A 23,298-nucleotide genomic window follows, 5' to 3' on the forward strand; every position below is an offset into this window, starting at 1 on the left:
GGGCATTTAAAGCAATCTCCATCTGGATTATTTCTGCAGTGTGTTTTGGGCCTAAGAATAAAAATTAAAGGACACATTTTTATGGCAAGTAAAGTACTGACATCCCTGTAAATTTCACCTGTTCAGAAACGTTCTTTCACTTGTTAAAAAGAATATGAATTTTCCCCACTAACCTCAAAGTTGAGATTTATGACTGGGAACATAATAACATAAAGGTCAGGATTCTAAAGCAGAATTAGGCTTGCATATGCCTACTATCATTAATTGTTTCACATATTCCTAACTTCAGTCTATTGATTTTTCTAAAGAGTAACCTTGTTAGATTTTTTTTAAAAGGGTGATTTATTATTTTCCATATTATAGTTGGTACAGGCACAGAAAAATATATTTGTGAAAGGGACAGATTGCAATACTTAGATTCACATTATGCTTTCATGATTCATGAGAAACAGAAGGCTAGGCTGCTGCAATCTTGCCGGCTTCTATTTTGTTTCCCAAACTTTGTTCCTCCACTTTCTTGCTAACTAGCATTAATAATGAAGACTCCAATTATGCTTCATATCAGGCAAGGGAAAGAAGATATGTGAAGAACAGATGGGATTTTAAAGGCAAAACAATGGCCTGTTACAGACTGCCAAAATAAAGCTGCTTCGGGTCTCTTTGGAGGTATGCTATTTAAATGATGTATGGGTCCTAAGAGTCCGGAGGTCGCGCCAAAGCCACACTCCATTCCTAAGCACTGGAGTGCAGCTTTGGTGCAGCTTCCGGATTCTTCGGATGCATACATCATTTAAACAGAATACCTCCAAAGAGACCCGAAGCAGCTTTATTATGGCAGTCTGTAACAAGCCAAAGTAGTAGCCTGGATAAGCTTAGTACCTTCTCTAAACATGGCAGGTTTACACTGGCCAGAATACTCTGGGCTGCTCCTGGAGTATTCTAGTCCTGAAGCTCTCCTGAATCCTCCCCTGATTTCCCCCATTACCTCTGCACTGCAAAGTGATACCAGGCAGCTATCGACATACATATCTTGCTTATGCTGCCTAGCGTCATGGCAGCTGGCACGGGTTGTTCCCTCTGAGGTCGAAAATGAGGCACCCCAGCATTGATCACATGGGTGGGTACCTCATTTTGACCCAAGAGAGAGCAACTTGTGCCAGTAGTATATTTTCCTGGAAAATCTGGAGTAAAGGGTAAGTATTTTTAAACCTATGTAAAACAAGGATAGCCCAGATTCAATGAGGAACTGGCCTCACCTCATGAAGACAGTCTGCAGTTGAATTAGGACCTGCATCATGAAGACAGGTAACAGCAAGGGCAGAGGGAAACTGGTTCATTTGGCCCATGCAGACATGTCCTAAGATTAGATTGTAAACCCGATATCTTGTTTTTATTAATCTGGCACTGTGGTAGACCTTCTGACTGAAAAGCAAGTATAAATGCTTTAACTCAATAAATAAATCCGCTTCAGAATAAGGATTTAAACTATAAGCCACTCACAAGCAGACTGACTGAAACCATATTTTCAGAGACCCTAATAAGACTACCAAAAGCCCTTCTTCATGTATCCCCACCAAGCAGGGTTCAGTGGATGGCTACACAGAGAGAGACTTTTCAAGTGATGTGGCCAACTTGTGGAATGTTTTCCCCAGAGAAGCCCATGTGGTTGTGCTCCTCTCAGCATCAAGTGAAGACTTTATCATCCAAGTTTCAAAGATTGTTTTTCAGTTCTTTTAACTTCAGTTTTTAAAATTTTCTGGTGTAATTATTGTTGTCTTTTTTATTTTACCTATTTAGTTCGGATGGGAGATTGGATTAATCTGTTAGATGTTAATATTTTAGTGTTTTACAGTTTTGAATTGTGTAAGTTCTAGTGGACTATACTCAGTTTGTATTCAACCCAATTGAATCCAAACAAATTCAGAGCATTCATATAAGACATGTAAGCACTAACATTTGAAAGGGTTCTTCTCAAGCTGGTCCAAGAAGGCAACATTTTCAGACTTGAGTGGCATCAGAAATGACAGTTAAACGGCTCTTCTGAGAGCTCAGCTTGTGTGAAGACAAGTATCTCTGAAGGCCAAGCTCACTTAGGCATTTGGTAGAGAAATGTTTCAACTCTTCTAAGAAAGCTGGCATCACCTCTGGAGAAAGGGAGCCATCTTCCCACCAAATAATTTTCAGAGAAAAGATGAAAACCAACAGGGGGATTTTAGTTCCTTTGGTAAAACAGACATTTCCCAAAGTCGACAATAATTTAATAATGATTTGTTTTATTTATATACCGCTATTCCAAAGATCATAGCGGTGAACAGCAAGTAAGCTAATTAGCAAGTAAGCTAATTTGCCCCCAACAGTCTGGGTACTCATTTTAGCGACCTCGGAAGGATGCAAGCCTGAGTCGAGCTTGGGCCCTTTGGCTGGTCTTGAACTCGCAACCTTGTGGTTTTGAGTGAATGGCTGCAGTACAGGCATTTAACCACTGCGCCACCAGGGCTCCTTTGTTTAGATAATATTAGCTGTTCACAACTTTTCGTGGTGATGGGATTGTGTGCTCCTGTGAGGCAATAGGCTATTGCTGATGACAGCAGTGTTCCCATGTCAGACAGGCTTTTACTGAGGAGCCAGAATAAATGTGCCAAACAGCTACTGGGCAGCAGCAGTAGTGGAGGGTGACATTGGCAGAGGATCTCTCAGAGACAACAGCAGCGACAGTATAGCTAACACCTGTTAATATTGTGCAAAAAGAGGCATGGTAAACCTCTTCTGAATGTCTTTTACCACAACAACCCTATGATGAGACAATCCAAAATTAAACAAGACATCATGCCAGAAAATGAAAAGCCAGATACAGTAAAACAAAAATGGAATATACAAACACTACAACACTTAGGGTGAGCTAGTTAAAGTAGACAAAAAATGGGACGTTTTGAGTCAAATAATTACACAGTGTTTTACCCAGGAGGTACATGGACATCACCTAAAGGGTAACACAGAAATCAAATAGACTACATAATCAGAAGCAGAAGATAGAGATGCTCCATTCTCTCTGCAAAAAAAGAAAAGAAAAAAAAAAGAAAAAAAAAGACCAGGAGCAGATTGTGGCACAGACCATGAACTGCTAATATCAAAAATTAATGTAAAGCTAAAGAAGAACACTAAAGCAATCATCCTGACAAAATACAACCAGATGAACATCCCTGTAGACTAGGGGTAGGCAACCCTTTTGAGCCAGGGGCCGGGTTGCTGTCCCTCAGACAACTGGGGGGCCGAAGCCAAAAAATAAAAAAATAAATTTTTTTTTAAAAAATTAAATAAATAAATAAACCAGGACAAATGTAGGACAAAATTTTCAAATGGAGGGCACTTTTTAAAATAAAAAATGGAAGACGCGAAAAAATTTGCTGATTTTTAAAAAAATGTTAAGATAAATGCATGTTTCTGAGGCTTTTATAGACAATTGCCTCACCATGCCTCTCGCATGAGACGCCAAAGGCCCCGGCGGCAATCGGCAGCAGGACCGGGCTGGGGCCAGTCCCAAGGCCTTGCCGGGCCGCATTCGGCCCGCGGGCCGCAGGTTGCCTACCCCTTCTGTAGACTTTAAGATAATGTAAAAAAAAAAAGTTTTGCATGATTAAGCCTAATCGACCAGGAGCCAGAAGAACTCTGGACTGAAGCCAAGGTCATTGTGAGGGAGGAATAAAAATCACACTATCTGCAGACAAAAAGAAAGCAAAGCCTCAATGGATGACAGAAGAAACTCTTCAAGAAGTTAAGAAGTAAAACTGACAGATAATAGAAATAGTCAGAAACCTAAATGCAACTGTTAGCAACTTATGCACAGGGACAGAGAACTACTATAATAATCACTGCAGAAAAACAGAAGATGACAACAACAAAAGGAAGAAAAAAAACTTTCTTCCATAAAATATGAAAAATTAGAGGGAAGTTTAAATCAAGAGTGGGGGGTAGTCTTTGACCAGCAGGGAAACATATAACATGACCAAGTAGAAATCAATCAATCAAGGGAGCCATTGCCCTGAATCTGCAATACCTGGGCAGGGCTGTTGATAATAGGGTGAATTGGAGGGCTCTTATTCATAGGGTAGTTATGAGCTGAAGTCAATTTGATGTCAGTTTACAACAACCACACCAACTTAATCCAAGACATGAAATAAAATATATTTTGTTACTCTCTTTTCCTGAGAATATGGACAAAATCCAATGTTAGTCTCAACTACTATAGGTCCATTAAAATAATAAGAAGAAATAGTTCATACCTACATAAATATCAATTTCAACCAGTTTGTTCTAGAATGGAAATAATATTGGATTTAGCTCTCTACAATTTTGGAGACTGTGAAAAGTATATTTAATAGCCTATTTGGCATTTTATTCTAACTTTTAACAAATTTATTGTGTACATTATGTCAGTTTTTAATCCTGGTTTGATTAGCTATTGTAAGGAATCCTGAGTTTGGAGAGTAGTTATATTTTAATATTATTTGCATTATTTTTTTTAACAAAATCTATTTTAATTAAAATATCATTTCCACCCTAAATCAATTTTACATTTTAAAAATAAATTTACAGAATATTTTAAAAGACAGGGGCTTCAGACACATTTTATTCCTATTTTGAAAGAAGACATGTACAGCAACAAGCTACAGATGCTGATATAAATTTTTTACTTCTGAAATTGTAAATTTATTTTTTAACTGCTCTCATGTAATGTTACATTGTATGAGACAATAGAAAGGATTTTTTAGTTTTTAAAAATATTTAGTGGATAATTAAATAAACTGGGTCACAATTACGTCATTATGATATGGCACAAAAATGTTTGGTCACCCTACCTTCCAACATACACAAGTAGAGAAACACACAACCACACACAGCAAGGCTTATTTAATGTACTTGATTTTAAAGAGGAATGATGTTTTATTCATTTTTATTCATGCAAGAAGGGAACACTTTTATCCTCACATTTTGGTTTCTTCCTATTAATCCCTGACTCTGCTGTGAAAAGGAATACTGTCAAGACTTGTTCATTTTCCTCTGCCAGAAAACTGCAGCTGACAGTTCACTGCCATCTTCTATTCTGTGCATCATTATTTAAATGCCTTTTCCTATTAATCCTCCATGTGTCATGTAGGGAAGTGTTCTTAGGTATATATCTGTATAAGCATTATTTAATATACAGCACTATTTAATATCATATACAGCACTATTTCCTATTATGCTAATCCATGAGCATCCATTGCAAGAGCAGCATGACTGCTGTGCAAGGCTGCAAAAAAAATCAGAAAAACATATACTAACTGAATAAAATTGGATATTACTTTAACCTGCAATACTTGCCCACAGAAGGATAGATATAGGGGACATTTCAGTGCACATTCGCTCGCTATCCTCAAGCAAGGCAGTAAACACAACTTATGGAGATTTTATTAGTGTGGGTTTGAAAAGATCTTATTTGTTCCCATGGTGACCCAAAGAAATATCATGCCTTTAGCTAAATCTGTCTTCCACAGAAAACATTCTCTACTGGTTAGGACAGTTCTTGAGGAATAGATTATCATGCTTCATTAAAAGCTGTTCTACTTGTAAATAAAAAAATGATACTTACAACTTCAGATTTTCTTTGTTAACAGTAAAATACTCTGGTAACAATTAAATTCTAAACACACCATTTGAAAGTGGTTTCATGGTGTGTGTGTGTGTGTGTATAATCTCCTTCACAAAGAATTCTTGCTTATCAGAGATGGGCTCCATTTTAGGAAAATAAAACCTCCAATTTCTATTTCTTCAGATTTTGACCAAATGACTGCAGAAAATACAAGACTGTATGAACTGTCATACCCACTTTCTTAAATTCAACTAGAACGCACAAACAATGACTAACCTGAACAAAAGGAATAGCCTATCTCAGCAGCTAGGAATTTCCTGTCCCAGCAACTTGGAACTGAAGAGGGATGTGATACTTCTTGATACAGAGGTTCCATCTTTGGCTATCATGGCTATTTTATTTCCCTATTTTTAGCTGTGTAAAGGCCTAGCCTCCATAAATCTGTTTAGTCCCTTTTTGAAGCGAGTGGGGAAAGCAGCTGCCAGGGGCATTGAATACTGGGGCAAGATATTTTGGGTCAACCCTGTCATATCCTGCCAGTGGATCCAGCTTATGCCCACCTGGTCAAGTGCATTGATGGGTAGGTGTTCAGATGTCAGACCGCTGCTGTGCCAAGGAGCTGCCATGAACACCATCGACTTGCCTGCATGCAGCTGCTGTTACCATTCTGCTGGCAGGCCCCTGCCACAACCTGTAAGGGCAGAAACAGGGCACCTGGCTTCACCCACATGGCCAAGTGCCCCTTTCAACATCACAGGCCACAACTGGGGCCTACAAGTAGAACGGTGGTGGTGGCAGCAGCAAGTAAGAGGACACATGGCTGTTCAGTCTACCAGCTATTGTAGCCATGTTTCTGGGCAAACAGATGGGTTTTTTAGACTGGGTGAAGGGCTGGTTGGGCCGGATCCACTGGAAATGCATTGGCCTGAGTCATCTCAATAGGATGACGCCAGGTCATGGGAAACATAAGTCGTTTGGCCCATGCATACAGCCCCTGAGCTAGAAATCACCACTGCATCTGTCTTGTAGTCACAGCCTGGAAAAGTTGCTTTCCTGGACTACAACTCCCAGCCAGCCTGAAAGGAAGGGGGATTCTGGAAGATGTAGTCCAAGGAAGTAACTTTTCTTAAGTTTTGGTGATAGTATATACCATAAAAACTAGCTGACCCAAGAGTGAACAATTATTAGTAAGTAAACAGGATGCTCTTAAATATTTCCTTATGGCCTGACGCTAGTTCTAATTCAGATTCTTTTAATTTAGCCTTTTAAGAAACAATTTTGCAGTTACCAGATATTCCAATTATATTCTTAGAAACATAATTTGTTTGGGAGCTTATTAAAAGATTTGTATCCAATTAATGCTTTTCATTGTACAGTAGCTAATATTCTTTAATCAACCATTTGAATTCATATGCATAGAGGAAGTATCTGGTACACTTTCTATGTTCAACAAAAGCTTCTTTCTATACTTAAAGCCCAATTTGGAAGAAGCCTCTCCTTGTATTAGTGAATGATAGATTTTGAGCTCAAATGTTTAAGTTCACATCGCACATTAAATTTGGATTTGCTGGGTGGCCTAAAAAAAAAATCACTGTTTTCACTCTGTAAACTTAGAATAGTGCCTCATAAGGGCATTATGACAGCGAAGGAGATCAGGATCCTAAAATACCCTGTACCATTGTTTAAAATGTTATACAATATTTACACACAGAGAAAAAGAGAGAGTCCTCACAATAATATTATAGCTTTTTAAATGCTGTCTTCCACAGATAGATTGTAATTATTATTACAGTTATTTGCACTGATATATTTTTGGAAAACTACTGGTATGTATGGAATGGGCCCTTATAAATGCGCAATGAAACTTGCAGAATAATGTTTACATAATTCATGCACTTTTATCAAGGAAGTTGTACTTCCATTCAAAATGTAGCCTTAAATCAGTATAGCCTTCCAGGTGGTATTTGACTGCAACTTCCAAAATTCTTCACCATTGGCTATGACATCTAGGCTGCTGGGCAATGCAGTGCAACAGCTGAAGGGTTGCACTTTACCCACCCCTGCCTTGAACTAAATGCAGTATGGCAAGGATGCCAAGCATGCTGCAGGAAAAATGAGCTCAACTCAGCGAGATTTTCATCTAGAACATGATTCAGACTTCAGAGGATATCCTCAACAGAAGCAAAATGTTGTTTCTGTATTGCTTAAATCTATCCATTATGATATATATATATACTGGGGCAAGATATCCAAAGTTGCAAACTCTAACACTAGAGTTTTTCAGAAAATTTAAAAAAATTCAACCTTCAGGGTTTATATTGGGAAAGATGTACTTAAAACTACTAATGTTAATGAGAAAGAAAATTAATGGATGTTGACAAAATGAATTGAATGTATGATAGCCATCTAACATTTTGTCCTTCAAATGCTGAATGTGTCCTCTACTGCCAACAGTCTTCTTGATTTAGAATGCCTACTAAGGACATGTCTGCTCTTGTCCCTGTATGTTATGTAAAATTAACTGATAATAATCATAAAAATAACGACTTCATTTATAGTGGTTTTAAAGCAATGTCAACATTCCATTGTCACATACTTACCTTCAGTAAAAGCTAGATGTAAAAGAAAAGATCTCCCAAATTATGTCTTATCTACATGTATATCATTCTAACAAGACATGCACATCACAAAGAGAAAGACAACACAGAAATACGTTGGATACATTTCAACAGATTGAGCATAAGCCAACATTACACGATATAGTAATGTAGAAACAACTTTAGCACAACATTCCAGATTTTAGTTCCTAAAATCCAGAGAACTAAATACAGCCATGTTTATAAGTAACAGGGATTATTTAGGAGAGCTTTTTATTTGTTTATTCAGTTTGTATTGTAAAGGTCTGGTTGTGTTTTCTAAAACCAAATCATTTATGTGTTTCTGTGTAAATTTACAACTGCAATTTCATGCATGCCCACCTTAGCTATACTGAATAGGAGTCATTCACAAGTAAATGTGCATATAATTGCAGCCTAAATACTATTTTAGACCTTCAGCAATATTAAATTCATAGAGCTACTGCAACTCAACATTTTGATGTTCTACACCTTAAACATTTATGGCCATTCCCACATATTTAAAATTTTAGTCCAAAGTAAAACCTACACAGCATGAAATTTGGGAACAATCTATGAGAGTTTCTCTTGAGTGAACTCAGGAAAAAGAAAAAAGATGCTTACATTTATTTCAATTACTCTTGCCCAGGAGAAATTCCAGCCAGATTATCTCTTTCTCCTTTAATTACATTCAAATTTTATTTTTGTCTATATCTGAAAATATTTTGATATATAGATGGGTTAGAAAATTACAAAAATACTTTTTGAAAATCTAAAGCAAATATAAGCTCACACCAGAATAGTTAACAATGCCCTTTGATGAACTTGACAAGAATTGTAGAGAAACAGCTTTTTTATTTCATATCCTTCACAGTCATTATAATCTAATTAAGTCTCCTCTTCTCTTCTTAGGTAAGGGTATGCAAAGATTGTATAGAAGTATCTGAGGTTTGGTGCCATCAGTATGCTGATGGCATCCAACTCTACTTCTGCCTTTCATACAATTCCAAGGAAGCCCCCTTAGACCTAAACCAATATTTGGCATCAGTAACAGATTGGATGAGGTTGAACAAATTGGAGCTTAATCCAGGTAAGACAAAGATACTCTGGTCAGTAAAAAGGCAAATCACAGAGTAGGGTTACATTCCTACAGAAGAGGGTTACATAAGGTTACATTCCCCTAAAGATGCAGGTTTCCATCTTGGGGGATGCTCCTGGATTCAGGTTTGGGTGCCGGTAGTGGCCACAAGTACATTTGCACAGTTATATGCATGATTATCAACTGCATCAGTTCCCGGAACTGTCAGAACTGGTAATACATTACATAGGTCCAAAGAACACTGCAGAAATAATCCAGTTTGAGACCACTTTAACCGCCCTGGCTCAGTGCTAGGGAATCCTGGGAATTGTAGCTTATTTTGGCAACAGAGCTCTCTGACAAGGAAGGCTAAATGTTTCACAGAACTACAATTCCCAGAACTCCCCCGGGCAGTTAACGTGGTCTCAAATGTGATTATTTATGTAGCATGTTTTGCATCTTAGTTATATATGTATAGGAAGCTGACTTTGGAAACTATTAGAAAACATCAGCAGCTGAGAAAATTGCAATGAGTTTGTTAACTTGGGCTAATTATAGGAAGCACAGGACTCTCCAGTTACAACAGTTTTAGTGGCTGTCTCCCAGCACAAGTTGTGGTTTTGACTATAATGCCATACATGGCCTTGCTCCAGTTTATTGGATAGACCATATTTCCCCATACCGACTGCCCTGGTCCTGATATGTTTGGCAAAGGCCCTTCCTTTGGTCTCACCACTCTTACAGGCTCCTCTGGTGGAAACAAACTTCTCCATGGCTGCTCCTAACTTCAAAACGGACTTACTAGGGAGGCTAGAATGGCTTCATCCTTGCTAACTTTCCATGTGAAGCAATCTTGTAGCACCTTTGAGAGTAATCAAAAGAAAGTAATTGGCAGTATGAGCTTTCATCTTGTGCTACCAATTTCTTTCTTTCAGTTAGTTTCACAGGTGCTACAAGATCTCTTCACATACTGATTTTACAGACTAACATGGCTATATCTTTGAATTCTTTCCATCAGCAGGCAAATTTTTTCTATCCTATCAAATTTTTGAGAGTTCTTTTAAAGAAAGGGATTTCGATACGGTGTTACACTGCTTTTGTTTTCAATGTATGTTTTAAATTGATGGACAGTTTGATTACATTTTACTGATGATATTTGTACATTATTAACTACATTGTACTTGTGTTTAATTTTAAGCAGCCTTAAGTCTGGGGGGGGGGAATAAGATGGGATATAAATTAAGTGAATTAATAAATTGTAAAAATAGTCAAGTACTGCAAGATTTTTAACATTTTAGGGCTTTGTAATGAAAAAATTACTTGCTCAAAAATGGTTTCTGTCGCTAAAACAAAATTTTTACATAGAAAATGGCATATTGTGAACAAGACACCATTTTCTTTGTGAAATGTTTTGGTACACTTTTTTGAGTGCAAATGATCCCCCCCCCCCAAAAAAAAATCTGAAATAAAAAAAACTGTGCAAGAACTCTAGTAATAAGCAAAGATACTAAATAGTCCCTAGTGATTCAATCTCAAGAATCTCAGTGTAGCCAGAATGAGAAAACATTTTGCACAAATTCAGTAAGGCTGAATAGAGCTGACCTGAAAGGACCATGAGCTTGACTAAAAGTGTAAAGAGATATTATGTCATTATTCAAGTTTGCTGAGCTCTAAACAAAAATCTATAGTTCAAATTTTTTTTTTAATAGTTGTAACCTAGGCGAGGCATTTTCCAGCATCCTCTGTAAAATATTTTTTCTTCAACATGGCTGTTCAAACACAAACGATCAACACATACAAGGAGGGAGGGTTTAGAATGACACCACAAGACTTGCTAGCCTTACTACCTCTGGAACTTCTGCTGTGCCCCTCAAGCAATTCTTTGACATTGGCTTCAAAAGTGGTCTAAACTTTTAATTAATGACCCTGGTCATGTTATCACAAAACACTGTCTTACTTGTGCTTAATTTATTATTCTATGGAAAACATTTGTGTAAGAATTAGATGACATAACTGTATTGCACAAACTAGCACAATTCATGAAGCTAACAGTTTGGAGAAATACTGCTCACTTTCAAGTGCATGAAACAATACAGTTGTTGATAATTGGTTCATAGATGTCTATGAAATCCTGACTTTCTGCCTTAGTATTCAATAGATTATTTTGCCAAATCTCTACATAGGCTGTTGTCTACAATATGGTACACTGAAAAGGGATGTAGGCACACACACAAGCCCTGCCTTGAGCATTCACACACACACACACACACACACACACACACACACACACACACCAATGCTCTAGCAGTCCTTGTGCATTCAACACAGAGATCTGGAGGGAGGCTTGTAAGTCTCTTTGGCTGAATATCCTTACTTCCAAGACCATTACCCAGAGACCCTAAAAAGGTAGGGTTGCTGCCAGGCATGGGCAACTTTGAAAGCATTTCAGCTAAATGCCCTTACACAACCTTCTTTTAAACCTGTTTTCAAAACATGTCAGTATCAATAAGTGCAGCCAGGTATTCAGAAACAGGAGGAGGGTCTTGCATGCACACCCATGTCCATTTCTTTGTACACCCATCTCCCTTTTCAGTCCTCAGATTTTGCAAGTTTAAAACAAAGCTGGGGGTATTATGTATGTGACTAAACAAACACACCCAAAGTGAAGAAAATGATCAAAAGTTAATTTGTGATTGAAAATTATGGGTTGAGAGTTATGGCCAGCATGTTTTAGGGATTCAAAGGCTTAGATCAATTGCTAGTCAAAAGCAGAGTAAATCCACGAAGTCAATGGCATTTGATAAGTCAATGTTTATGTAAAGTCCTTGGATTCAGAGGTTCTATTCTATCTGAGACTAAAAAAAGGACTTACGGCAGAGAATGGAGTCATTGTAGATCTAAACCTGTATTTTCATGCCACTGTCCAGCTAAATAGTGATCTTATTAAAATGAATTGATTTTCTAAAGTCTGCACTACAACTATATATCTGAGGATTACGCCTTGCCAGTCAGTAAAATGGACCTGTTCTTTTGTCAGTGCTCTTGCCCTGGTGACTCTGACATTACAAGATGAAGGTTGTGGAGAGAAGCAACTGTAAGCTTTACTGAGTGCACAGACCTACATCTTTGCTTACATAATTATGGAGGTCCCATCCTGAGTGTGGTTCCACTCTGATTCCATTAATACCATTATTATTATTATTATTATTATTATTATTATTATTATTATTATATCCCACCTTTCTCTCAATACAGGAACTCAAGGCAGTGAACAACAAGTAAATACACCCAATCATTTCCACCCTCACCCCCGGTGAGCTGCACAAATATGAAAGTAAATACAAAACAAAATCTCTGGTCACTTCTAGTTTTGTTTCACCTTTACTTTTGTTAATTTATCTTCATGAGGGGGTTGGACAGGACAAATACAGTGTAACCTGCATTTTGCTATATTTTTGTGGCGGTTCAAGTGATTTTTAGGCTTTTTTTTGCTTGATTTTTTTTAAAATGGTGTCCAATGGCTTCGTACAAGGCCTAAATATCCTAAAGGCACCAGATCCTGACTAATTTTGGAAGATAAGCAGAGTCAGCCTTGATTAGTACTTGGATGAGAAACTGCAAACAAATACCAGGTGCTGTAGGCTATATTTCAGAGGAAACAAACTGGAAAACTACCTCTGGGCATCCCTTGCATAAGAAAACCATATGAAATTTATGGGGTTGCCATGAGTTGACGGGCAAGTTGAAGGTACATATAGATACAGGGCTTTGTAGGTGTCCTGAGGAGATTGGGAGCCACAAAAAACACTCTTCCCTACCTACCCACCCACCCTGCCCATAATAGAGAGAAGGAGGCTTGACAAACACATTCTGATGGCTTGAGAAGCTTTTCTTTTGACAGCTGTAGATAGCATGCACTTAAAAACTCTTGTGACTTTCAGAGCTGGCAATGTGGGTTTGCTGGAAGAACACTTCCCTGGATTATGTTCAATGTCTTTATTGAAAATCTGTAACAAGGTTTCTCAATCAGAGCTCTTTAGAACTCTAGGGTTCCATGAGAGGCTGCTAGGGGTTTTGCAAGATGTCACAATCTATTTATTTATTATTTTTATTTATTCTGTAATTTGCTATATATATATATAGTCATTTTTATACAGGGTTTCCCTGAGATCTGAACATTATTTCAAAGGTTCCTCCATGGTAAAAAGACTGATCTATAAGCTGTAAACATAAAATGACTTGTAGATATTAACAAGGGCTGTCAGTAAAAACCAAAATGTAAAGCACCTGCTAACAGGCATATTCTACTGGTCTCTTTGTTTATACCAACTTTTCAGTGCTCAAACTAGTCTTTCATAAATGGACAATAGCCATAACGAACATTTTAAAATAAATAGGCATACACAGGCTGTGTGCAAAAATGATTTTATCTAGCTACTGGAAGTTAAACTTTAGGAAGTCAGTACTTCATTTAGTGAATCTTCAGAGATGGGGGCTGGCAAGCACTGTGAACTGAGAGGTGTCATAGACAGATACAAGCACAAAGTTTAGACATTCAGAAGAGCAAACATCAGTAAAATGACATAACAATCCAAGGCACATGCAGAAAAGCCATTACTGTGAAGCTTCAGCAAACGCATAGGCCATTTTACACACTGCAGTGCAGTGGAATATACAATGTTAATCTAACTGCTTACCCACTAAGTACACCAAGAACCAGGTTAAGTACGAAAAATGAGCCAAGAATGATAAGACTAACAAAATAGATCCACGGCCATTCACATCCTATTGCATCATTTACCTGTAAAATGTAAGGAAACACGTTATGATTCAGCTATTCACTACAGAGCAGAGTCCTTCTGCAATTGACAGTTCACATAGGTATTCGATGTACCAGAACAGATTCTTAAAAACTGACAGCTCATGCATTTAATTCCACTGCAGTCCTCCATGCTTCCCCGCACTGCAGAACTATGAAATAAAGGATATATTTCTACTATTGCAAAGAAAAAAAATTATTTTTAAAAAATCTCTATATTATTTAACTCTTGCAATTTACATTGTTTCTGAACTTTATGTCCTACAGGAGGACAATTTTTAATGGTTTGAGATCGTTTGCCAATATGACATTCTCCTCTTCCTCTTTCTTCTTCTCTTCCTCTTCCAGGCAGAATTCCTTCTCAGAAAAATCGTCTTGGCTTATTAAGCCTTCTTTGTCGAGGAAGAGAAAAGCTGCTTAAAATGAAAAGCCCAACATTTCATGTTAACAACCTTACTCTCTTTTGATCTCAGTTCTATAGCATACCTATGTGATCATGGCAACTGAATGGTGGACTCTGCTTTTAGGACAAAAAAGGTGTATGCTTACCCGCTCAATACACCAAGAACAAGATTTAGAACGAAAAATGACCCAAAGATGACGAGACTGACAAAATATACCCATGGCAATTCAAATCCCATAGCATCATTCATCTGCAAAAAATAAGATGTTCTTATAGAAACAGGTTACTTTCATTTGTAATAGGGAACAGTCAGTGGGGAAACAACACAAGGAATCAATAGAAATGTACTCCCTTTCTTCAGATACAAGTGGGGGGAAAAGAAAAGCACCAGACATATTTCATTTCACTTCAAATGCATACACAGACTATGCAAAACACAGAAAGCATTTGAACACATGTAGGTTTACTTAAGATTTTTTTTTAAATCATTCATATAAAATGTTTAAAATCCAATTTAGAAGACAATATGTGGAAAGAAATTTCTAAATGTTAAGACAGAGAGACTGCTAGCCTAAACTTATATATTCTGTTCTTATTTTCCAAAGCAAGAACTGTAAGGCAAGGAGTTTAATTTCACATCATCATTTAAATTTGAAATGTCAATGGCTTATTTAATGGTTCAGCCCTTTCTCTTTTCTATACATCAATTTAAACCATGAAATCCAGCAATTTACTAGCTGAAACCTAGATAAAAGATGCAAAATATGAAGAAAACATATTTAGTACAAGACTTTTCAGATTACCAGTTTGTTGTACAATGAATACAATACAGTTATTCTTTATCAAAAGAGATGTTCTCTTTTCATTCCCCAGTGGTTCTATGGATAGGAAAATGTATTTTTGAGTTAGACTATTTCTGGAAATATGTGATCGTTTTACTAGCTAGAATACAGGCTATTAGGACTCAGTGTGGAACACAGTCACGAGCATGTGTAGCATACTCACTCACAAACCACAAGGTTGCAAGTTCAATACCAGCCAAGGGCTCCAGCTTGACTCAGGCATGTGCATCCTTCAGAGGTTACTAAAATGACTACCCAGCTTGCTGGAGGCGATTAGCTTACAGATTGTAAACCACTTAGGGAGTGCCTAGGTGCACTGATAAGTGGTATAGAAATGTACTTGCTATTGCTACAAGTCATGGGCACCTAGTCAAAAATGCTCATCACATCACAGTTGCCAGACTTTTCCCTTCCAAGCTAACACCATTTTGTCAACATTTCAAAGGCAAAATGTAATAGTTTACAATGAGGCCAACTATTATGTTTCCTAGTATGTTCAGAAGCCCACTGTATTGTCCTACCTTGTCAAGGTTACTAACACTGGAAATAAATTGATTTTACAATGGAGGAATCATGTCTTGAAACAGCTTTGGCTCTTTGGGGGGGGGGGGGGAAGAAGAGGAGGAGGAGGAGGAGGAGGAGGAATAATAAAAGAAATAAAAATATCAACTGTTAAGTCACAGTTTTAGCATATAAATGCTGTATTTAGTAATGGAAAGTTATATTCTGATGTCACAGAATGACAAAAAGAAAGGACATATTTGCTCTGTCAGTTCCAGTTTCAGTTCCTGCTCTAGAACTGTGTACTCTTCTTTCATCCTAGCATTTGTCCTCTTTCATTCATTTTCAGCACTGTTCCTTGTTATGCAGGCAGCTTTTTATGTTCCCTGCATACTGGCTTTTAACCATTCCTTTGTTCCATTACAAAGACATTAATATCTGAAGGCAATTGGTTTGGCTAAAATAATAAACCTAAACATTTCTGACTGCTTCTAAGCTTCCAGAGAAATATGCTATCAGTATTTGTTACTAAATGCTTAATTAGCAGTGCAGTCCAAAACATGTCAACTCAGATGACAATCCTATTGCATTCAATGGGACTTGCGCTCTGGTGTTTATTCATTGCAGCCAAAGAATCTCTCCATCTTTGCCTCTTTTACAGCTCCTACTAGGATAGGAATGACATTTCTCTTGCATGTGTTTTCACAATATTTTAATTGGTATGTAAGTTGTTGGTACTTTTATCTGTATCTGGAATAGCCTTGGAAATCAAGAGTTTTCTGAAACAGTGCAAGTTGTTCCAGCAGGCTTTGATGTCTGTAGGGTCTAGGGTCAACTAACCCTAGAACACAGACTTCAAAGCACGCTGGCCAACTCCTCTTGCTGACAGCCAGATTCTCAAAACCTTGTTGATTTCGAAGTGCTCTGCTCTGACTTCTCGGAGGCTCAAATATCAAGCTGGTTTAAAAGCGAATGCCTTTCAACTCTAGCAGGTTACCAACAGCTTATCAGTCTGGCAAAGGCAGCCTAACCTCTTTTCTATGCTCTTTTTGTTTCAGAACACAAGCCATCCACAAGCTCTCTGTACCCTATGAAAAAAAGCACTCACAACACCACCACCACTTCATTTTTCAAAATCCAAGATACACATGAATGATGCCTTTATTGGGCCAGCCAGACAGCCCCCCTCCAAACATTACACTATCTCTCAGAGCACACTGGTTTCTTCTTCAAGCACATATGGTTTAAAAAAACATGCGGGGGAAACAGGTTGTTGGTATTCACAAAAACCTGTAGGTCCACTTCTTGTGGCACTGGATGTTACAGTGAGAGGTAATTTTTTTTATAAAGGTAGGAAGCTGAATCACTGCCCCCACTCCATCTCCAGTGGTCAAGGAGCAACAGGGACAAAGAATATAAAAGAAGAAATAAAACTGTAATTCTCCATTGTAGCAACAAATTTTCAGCACTGTTCCGACTCTCTCCAACGAAGCCAAAAAGCCCCTACTTTGGCATTCAATGATCTTGCCAGGAAGAACCCATATTATCAGGTCTGGAGATAAATTTAGCAGTTACAGGAAAGCATGCCAACAGAAGTCAATTTAGATCTCTGCACTTTCTTTTCTGAAAGCCAATGTGGTGTAGTGTTTGAGCACCGGACTATGACTCTGGAGATCAGGGTTCAAATCTCTGCTTGAGCAGAAAAATCCACTGGGTGACCTTGGGCAAGTCGCACTCTCTCAGGCTCAGATGATGGCAATGGCAAACCTCACTGAAGAAACTTGCCAAGAAAAAACCCTATGATAGGTTCCCCTTTAGGGTCACCATAAGTAAAAAATGCCTTGGAGGCACACAACAAGAACAGTAACAACAACAACCAACTTTCTCTTCCAGATAACATGAGTGTAACACAATTACTGTGCCTGTGTAGAATGGCCAGCAGCAATCCTGGCTTGCAAAGGAAAAAGAATCCAGGACCCCATTCAGATGATATGATAAACAAATGCTTTGTCCTTTGTTCTATAGTTCTATAGTTCAGTGGTCTTCATGTAGTTCATTTGTTCTGTGAAAACTTTCTCTTTATCATTCTGTGCCAAAATGGAGTGTCATGTGACTCTGTATTTCCCAAATACACACTCACCTCCACTAACCAAATACTACAAGGTCAAGTCTAAGTTACATTATATACTATGGCTGCATCTGTTCAGCAGAAACAATGCAGTTTGATATCACTTTAACTGCCATAGCTCAAAGCTATGGAATTCTGGGATGTGTAGTTTGATGGCATTAGAGCTCTCTGACAGAGAAGGCTAAATATCTGTTGAGAAGGCTAAAAACTACAATTCCAGATTTCCATAGCATTAAGCCATGGCAGCTAAAGTGGTGTCAAAGAGCTTTACTTCTACAGTGTAGATAAGGCCATCTCTGCTATTGGCTGACATCCTGTTAGTGGCAAACACAGGTGTAAATCAACTCTATACTTTTGTATCTTTTTTAGGAAGATGTGGAGGTTGGTATCCCCTTCCGCTCTCTGCAATGACCAATGTTCTCCTCCTCCCCATGAGTCAATTGATAGCTGCTGCCTTCCCCCATAGATGTTCTGTATTTCGTGGAGAGAAGGGAGGCTCAGACAAACATCTGGCTATGTCTTCATAGCGAGATGCATAATGAGCTCTTCCTCCAATGAGACCTCCAGAGAACCTCTGCATACCTCAGCAGACAATGTAATCATTTTGCATTGGGAAATAGCCAGATGCTTCTACAATCTCCCTCCCTCCACTACACATGAAATGATCATGGGGGCTGCAGTCATTCTTTGGTAAGTCATGTGTGTGAATAGCCAGTTGTAGCATACTTCTGCATATTTAATTGCCACGCTAGGCCTTTCAACAGAAGAAGAGTGGACTATTAAAAGTTTTTGAATTGGCTGAGATGGACAAAATGGTGACTTTAGTCAAAGAAAAATCTTTGGACAATTTTTTAAAAGACTGTGTAAAGGGGTGCTTGAGCAGGATCAGGTTGAATGGGCAGAGGGACAACGAGATGAGCATGAGGACCCATGGGAGCAAGAAGACCTCGGGCAGGTAGGTGAAGTACCTTTACCTCACCCAACACCTTTGGTCCTGCCCACAGACTGGAATTCATTTTTTTGTCCTGTATGAAGAAGAAAGATGGGAAGATCATGATTGAATATACTGGGGACTGAAGCAATTTTGTAGGATTTCTTTAGGTCAGAAGAAATATATATAATTTGATAGCAGTTGAGAATTGATTTAAAATAAGAAGTTTATTGCACAGCCCCTAAAACGGGCCCGGTGCATTCTAAATGGTTGTGTGCACACACGTGCACGGAACGGGATGGGGCCCAGAACCCCATTTTATTGCACGCTGGAATGCCACCTTTGCCACCGGGCATTCCAGTTACGTTCCCGTTACGTCCCAGAGGGCGCCATTTCTGGGAACTGTTTCTAAGCATCCCCAGAAATGGTGCCCTCTGGGACGGGAACGCAACTGGAACGCCCGGCGGCAAAGGCGCAGTTCCAGCGTGTGATAAAATGGGGTTCTGGGCCCCATCCCATTCCGTGCGCACGCACACACACGTTTAGAATGCACTGGGCCCGTTTTAGGGCCAGTGCAATAAACTTTATAGTGTTAACATTTTCAGACTTGACAAGTGGGAAGTCAATATAGTCTGTGTATGTTTTGTTAAGTAGAGCTGTGCTTTAGTTTTTTGTACAAGGGGAAAGTTTAGGGGAAAGTATTGTCAAACTGCATTATTTCTACAATGTCGATGTGACCATGGTCTTGATGAAAGTCACAATTCACAATAAACTAACAAACAGACATAATCCATCTAGCTAAACTTTGTATCCATTTATCTCCCAATGAACTCACATCAGCATTTTATGTTCTTAATCAATTATGCTCGACCAGTATTGTGATGACACCTGCTCTACCCAGATGCTATTTTAACTGCAGTACATATATTTTAAGTTGTATAAATAATTTATAAAAAGCCTTGCATAATTAAGTGAGAGATTTGTTTCTAAATATGCCATAATGACTGGCTGCTATAGACAATGCTCAGATCAAGTTACGGTACCCAGTTACCTATTGAACTTTGGGAGTCTGCTATTTATTGCAGTCAGCTAACCATTGATTAAACTACATCAAGAGCACTCAACATGAGGCACAGGGCTTGCTCAAAGTGTAAACAGCTGCAGCACCTATAATAAACAAATACTTCTGAACTAGACCTAGCCTCAATGCATATTAATAATAATAATAATAACAACAACAAAGGAGCAGCACATCACTGATAATCCCATACGATAGCTACAGCAAGGATCACTTGTTTTCTATCTCCATGGATATAACCGATTTCTTCCTGTCCCTTAAAAAAAATTAATTTCTTGCATACATATTACCATTTTATTATTAAAGATATTAATATGAAACACTCATTGGGAATAAATTTAATAAGGGAGAAGCTGAGAAAAACACCTGGTTATTAATAGTTGGTTTTATTGTTGTTATTATTGGTTGTAACAGTTTATTTAATAGAGTGATTTTAATAGTAATATGTTTAATTCTTTTTTTAAGGGGGGGTTTTATGATATATTGTATTGTGTTTCAGAAGTTTTTATACTGTAAGCCACTCTGACTGCCTTATGGTAGAAAAGCGAGATATAAATAAAAGTTTTATTTATTTATTTATTATTTTTATTTTCTTAATGTTCAACAGTAAGGACCTTATCACACGGTGCCTTACTGTTGACAAAATGTTCCTGAAGTGTTTCTGAAGTGTTTCTGAAGCATGAAGGTGTGATAGCACATCGTGCTTCTAAAATGTCACTGAGGCGTCCCATTTCTCTCCCGTCGATGAAGCGTTTGCGGAGAAGCAATTTTTTTAACAACAGAAGATCCTGTTATTCAAAAAATGGCTTCTTCATGAATGCTTCATCGACAGGAGAGGAGCGGGACGTCTCAGTAATGTTTTAGGAGTGTGATGCAGCTCCTTTTTTGCGCCCTCCAAAGGACGGATCGGTGCCATGGCATGAGGTTGCTGCAGCTCAAGCCCCTCAGACATTTAATCAGCATAATCCAGTGCTCTTTTCTAAGCCACAGACTCTATAATATTTAAGTCTTTCTTTGGCAATACTCTGTCTGCTTCGGTATCTGTAGTGGTATCTCTTCCTCCCACTGTCTCTGTTTCTGTGGTTTGTCATGTCACAAGAAGGCCAAGCATTTCTTTCATGTTTAAGATTTTCAGATGAGTGATGATCCAGAAGTATCCATTTAATGATCAAAGCGGATAATCCATCATAAATTAAATGCTCAGTGATGCAAATGCTCCTTCATTCTTACCAGTGACACATGTGTACAGGACATTGTCAGGATCAACACTTGAAATATTTTTCGCAGTCTTATTAACATAAAAGTGAACCTCAATGTCTGATATTTAACTTTGAAAAGCATTCCATACTATACATACTCTTCATTTATAATATTACTTTCAGTCAGAATTCTTGACACCATACAAATTCTTGGCATTAAATGGTTGGCTTTTACATCCTTAAAACTGAAGATTGAATATACATGACATGACTTGACCATATTTACTCTTATTTGTTGAAAATATGTTTATGGAATTTCTGATTTTGCTGAACCACTTCAATTTTAAATCTTCACATGTGAGCACTATGTATATGCTTCTCAGACATACTTCAGTTTTATATGAGACAGAGTGGTGCTACTCACATTTGTTGTTGTGTGCCTTCAACTTATGGCAACCCTAAGGCAAACCTATCATGAGGTTTTCTTGGCAAGATTTTTTAAGAGAAGACTTTACTTTGCTCTGATGCTGAAAGACTTGCCCAGTGGGTTTCAATGGCTGAGTGGGGGTTCAAATCTGGGTCTTGAGTCACAGTGTAATACTAAAACCACTACATCATGCTGGGTTGCCCTCTTCAAAAATTACTTGTACAAATACTGTATAGCAAATATATCCCGTGATATAAAGAAAACAGAACAGTAACTAGTACTATGAACAACTGCGAAAGTGAGCAATGCATCAGTTTTGTCATAGTTTTCATTATTGCAATTTTAGTTCTGCTTTGTCTAGCCTAGCTTCAAAATCGCTTCCATCTAGGAGGGAGCCCGCCATTTTCTTCAGCACCCATTGGCGACAGAACAAATAAGGTGTAGTCTGGGGAACAAAGGCCAAAACCTGGCCTCATCTCAGACTTCAGCGTCTCAGACACTTATCCATCTACATAGTACAGTGAGGTAGTAAGGAACAGGTTTGCTAGCTACAGATTCTAAAATTTCCAAATACTGACAAAGTTTTGCAAGTGTTTTGGTAGCATTTTGAAGTGCAAACTTCATATTGTGCAGCACTCCCAAGACTGTGTAATAGATATCTTGAACGGGGTTCCTAGTCAACACCTGAGGGTCCAATATTATCTAGTTCTCTCAAACCTGTGACAAAATTTTGTAGGTTTTTACAGTGCAAATCCCTCATTTTTCAGCACTCCAAAAGTAGGTAGTAGCAAGGCCAAGAATCATCTTCCATCCCTGACACTGGGTAACTTGGCCTTCAGCCATGTGCAATGAGAGATTTCAATGTAACTCTGAGAGCAAGTATACATGATGTTCTTTCCTCCCAAGGTTCTGCTACCTCACACAGGTATTTCACCAATTTATAACTAAATTGGGAGAAGGAGACAAGAACAGCATCACTGTCAATTGTTTTTGCTGCTGAATATATAAACACACAGGATAGTTATTTTCTGTTTTCATGGATAGCAGAAGCTATTTCAGGAGTAAATGTCACATGAGGGATAGTAATTAAAATCTTTGCAGAAACACTTAGCATTACTGCTGTTCCTTTGCTATCTATCTTTTATAGGAGACTGCCTCTGGCAGCAGAAACAGTCCTCCACGAACCACATAAGCCTTTGTTTTCCACAGGGTTGCTAACAGGGCATGTGTAAACATTTTTTGTAAAGACATTAACCTGTGAGGTAGAAGAAGCTTAAATCCAATTGTCAGTCCCAACCAGAGTAGCCCTATTGAATCAATACTGCTTACATGATTGTTGACTTTTCAAGTGATCACAGGCAGCATTGACACTGCAGAGGTAATCCAGTTTGACACCACTTTAACTACCAAGGCTCAGTGCCATGGCATTCTGGGAATTGTAATTTGTTTTGGCACCAGAACTCTCTGACATAGAAGGCTAAATAGCCCAAAAATTACAACTCCCAAAATTCCATAGCATTGAGCCATGGCAGTTAAAATGGTGTCAACCTGGATTATTGCTGCAGTGTGGATACAGCCATAGATTCAGTTAGGTCTATTCTAGTTAAGACTAACAGTTGGATTTAAAACAGAGCATCTTACCCAAATA

At 38.2% G+C, this 23,298-nt stretch overlaps 1 protein-coding gene across 13 annotated transcripts in view; it reads right to left on the minus strand.

Annotated features, from left to right (window-relative positions):
* The window catches only part of CACNA1D (calcium voltage-gated channel subunit alpha1 D), a 319,633-nt gene that overhangs the window by 151,181 nt on the left and 145,154 nt on the right, over nucleotides 1-23,298 (minus strand). For 7 of the 13 annotated variants that reach the window (XM_042448733.1, XM_042448732.1, XM_042448729.1 and 4 more), the window contains exon 8: nucleotides 14,020-14,123. The exons of 1 other annotated variant lie outside the window; for it this stretch is intronic. In XM_042448733.1, the coding sequence (XP_042304667.1) occupies nucleotides 14,020-14,123 (104 nt within the window). Of the gene's footprint in view, nucleotides 1-8,868; nucleotides 8,895-14,019; nucleotides 14,124-14,690; nucleotides 14,795-23,298 lie in introns of those variants that run through there. 5 more of the 13 variants (XM_042448738.1, XM_042448737.1, XM_042448731.1 and 2 more) reach the window with 2 other exon arrangements.

Source organism: Sceloporus undulatus, chromosome 2, assembly GCF_019175285.1.
Source record: "Sceloporus undulatus isolate JIND9_A2432 ecotype Alabama chromosome 2, SceUnd_v1.1, whole genome shotgun sequence".
In the NCBI taxonomy this organism is placed as follows: domain Eukaryota; kingdom Metazoa; phylum Chordata; class Lepidosauria; order Squamata; family Phrynosomatidae; genus Sceloporus; species Sceloporus undulatus.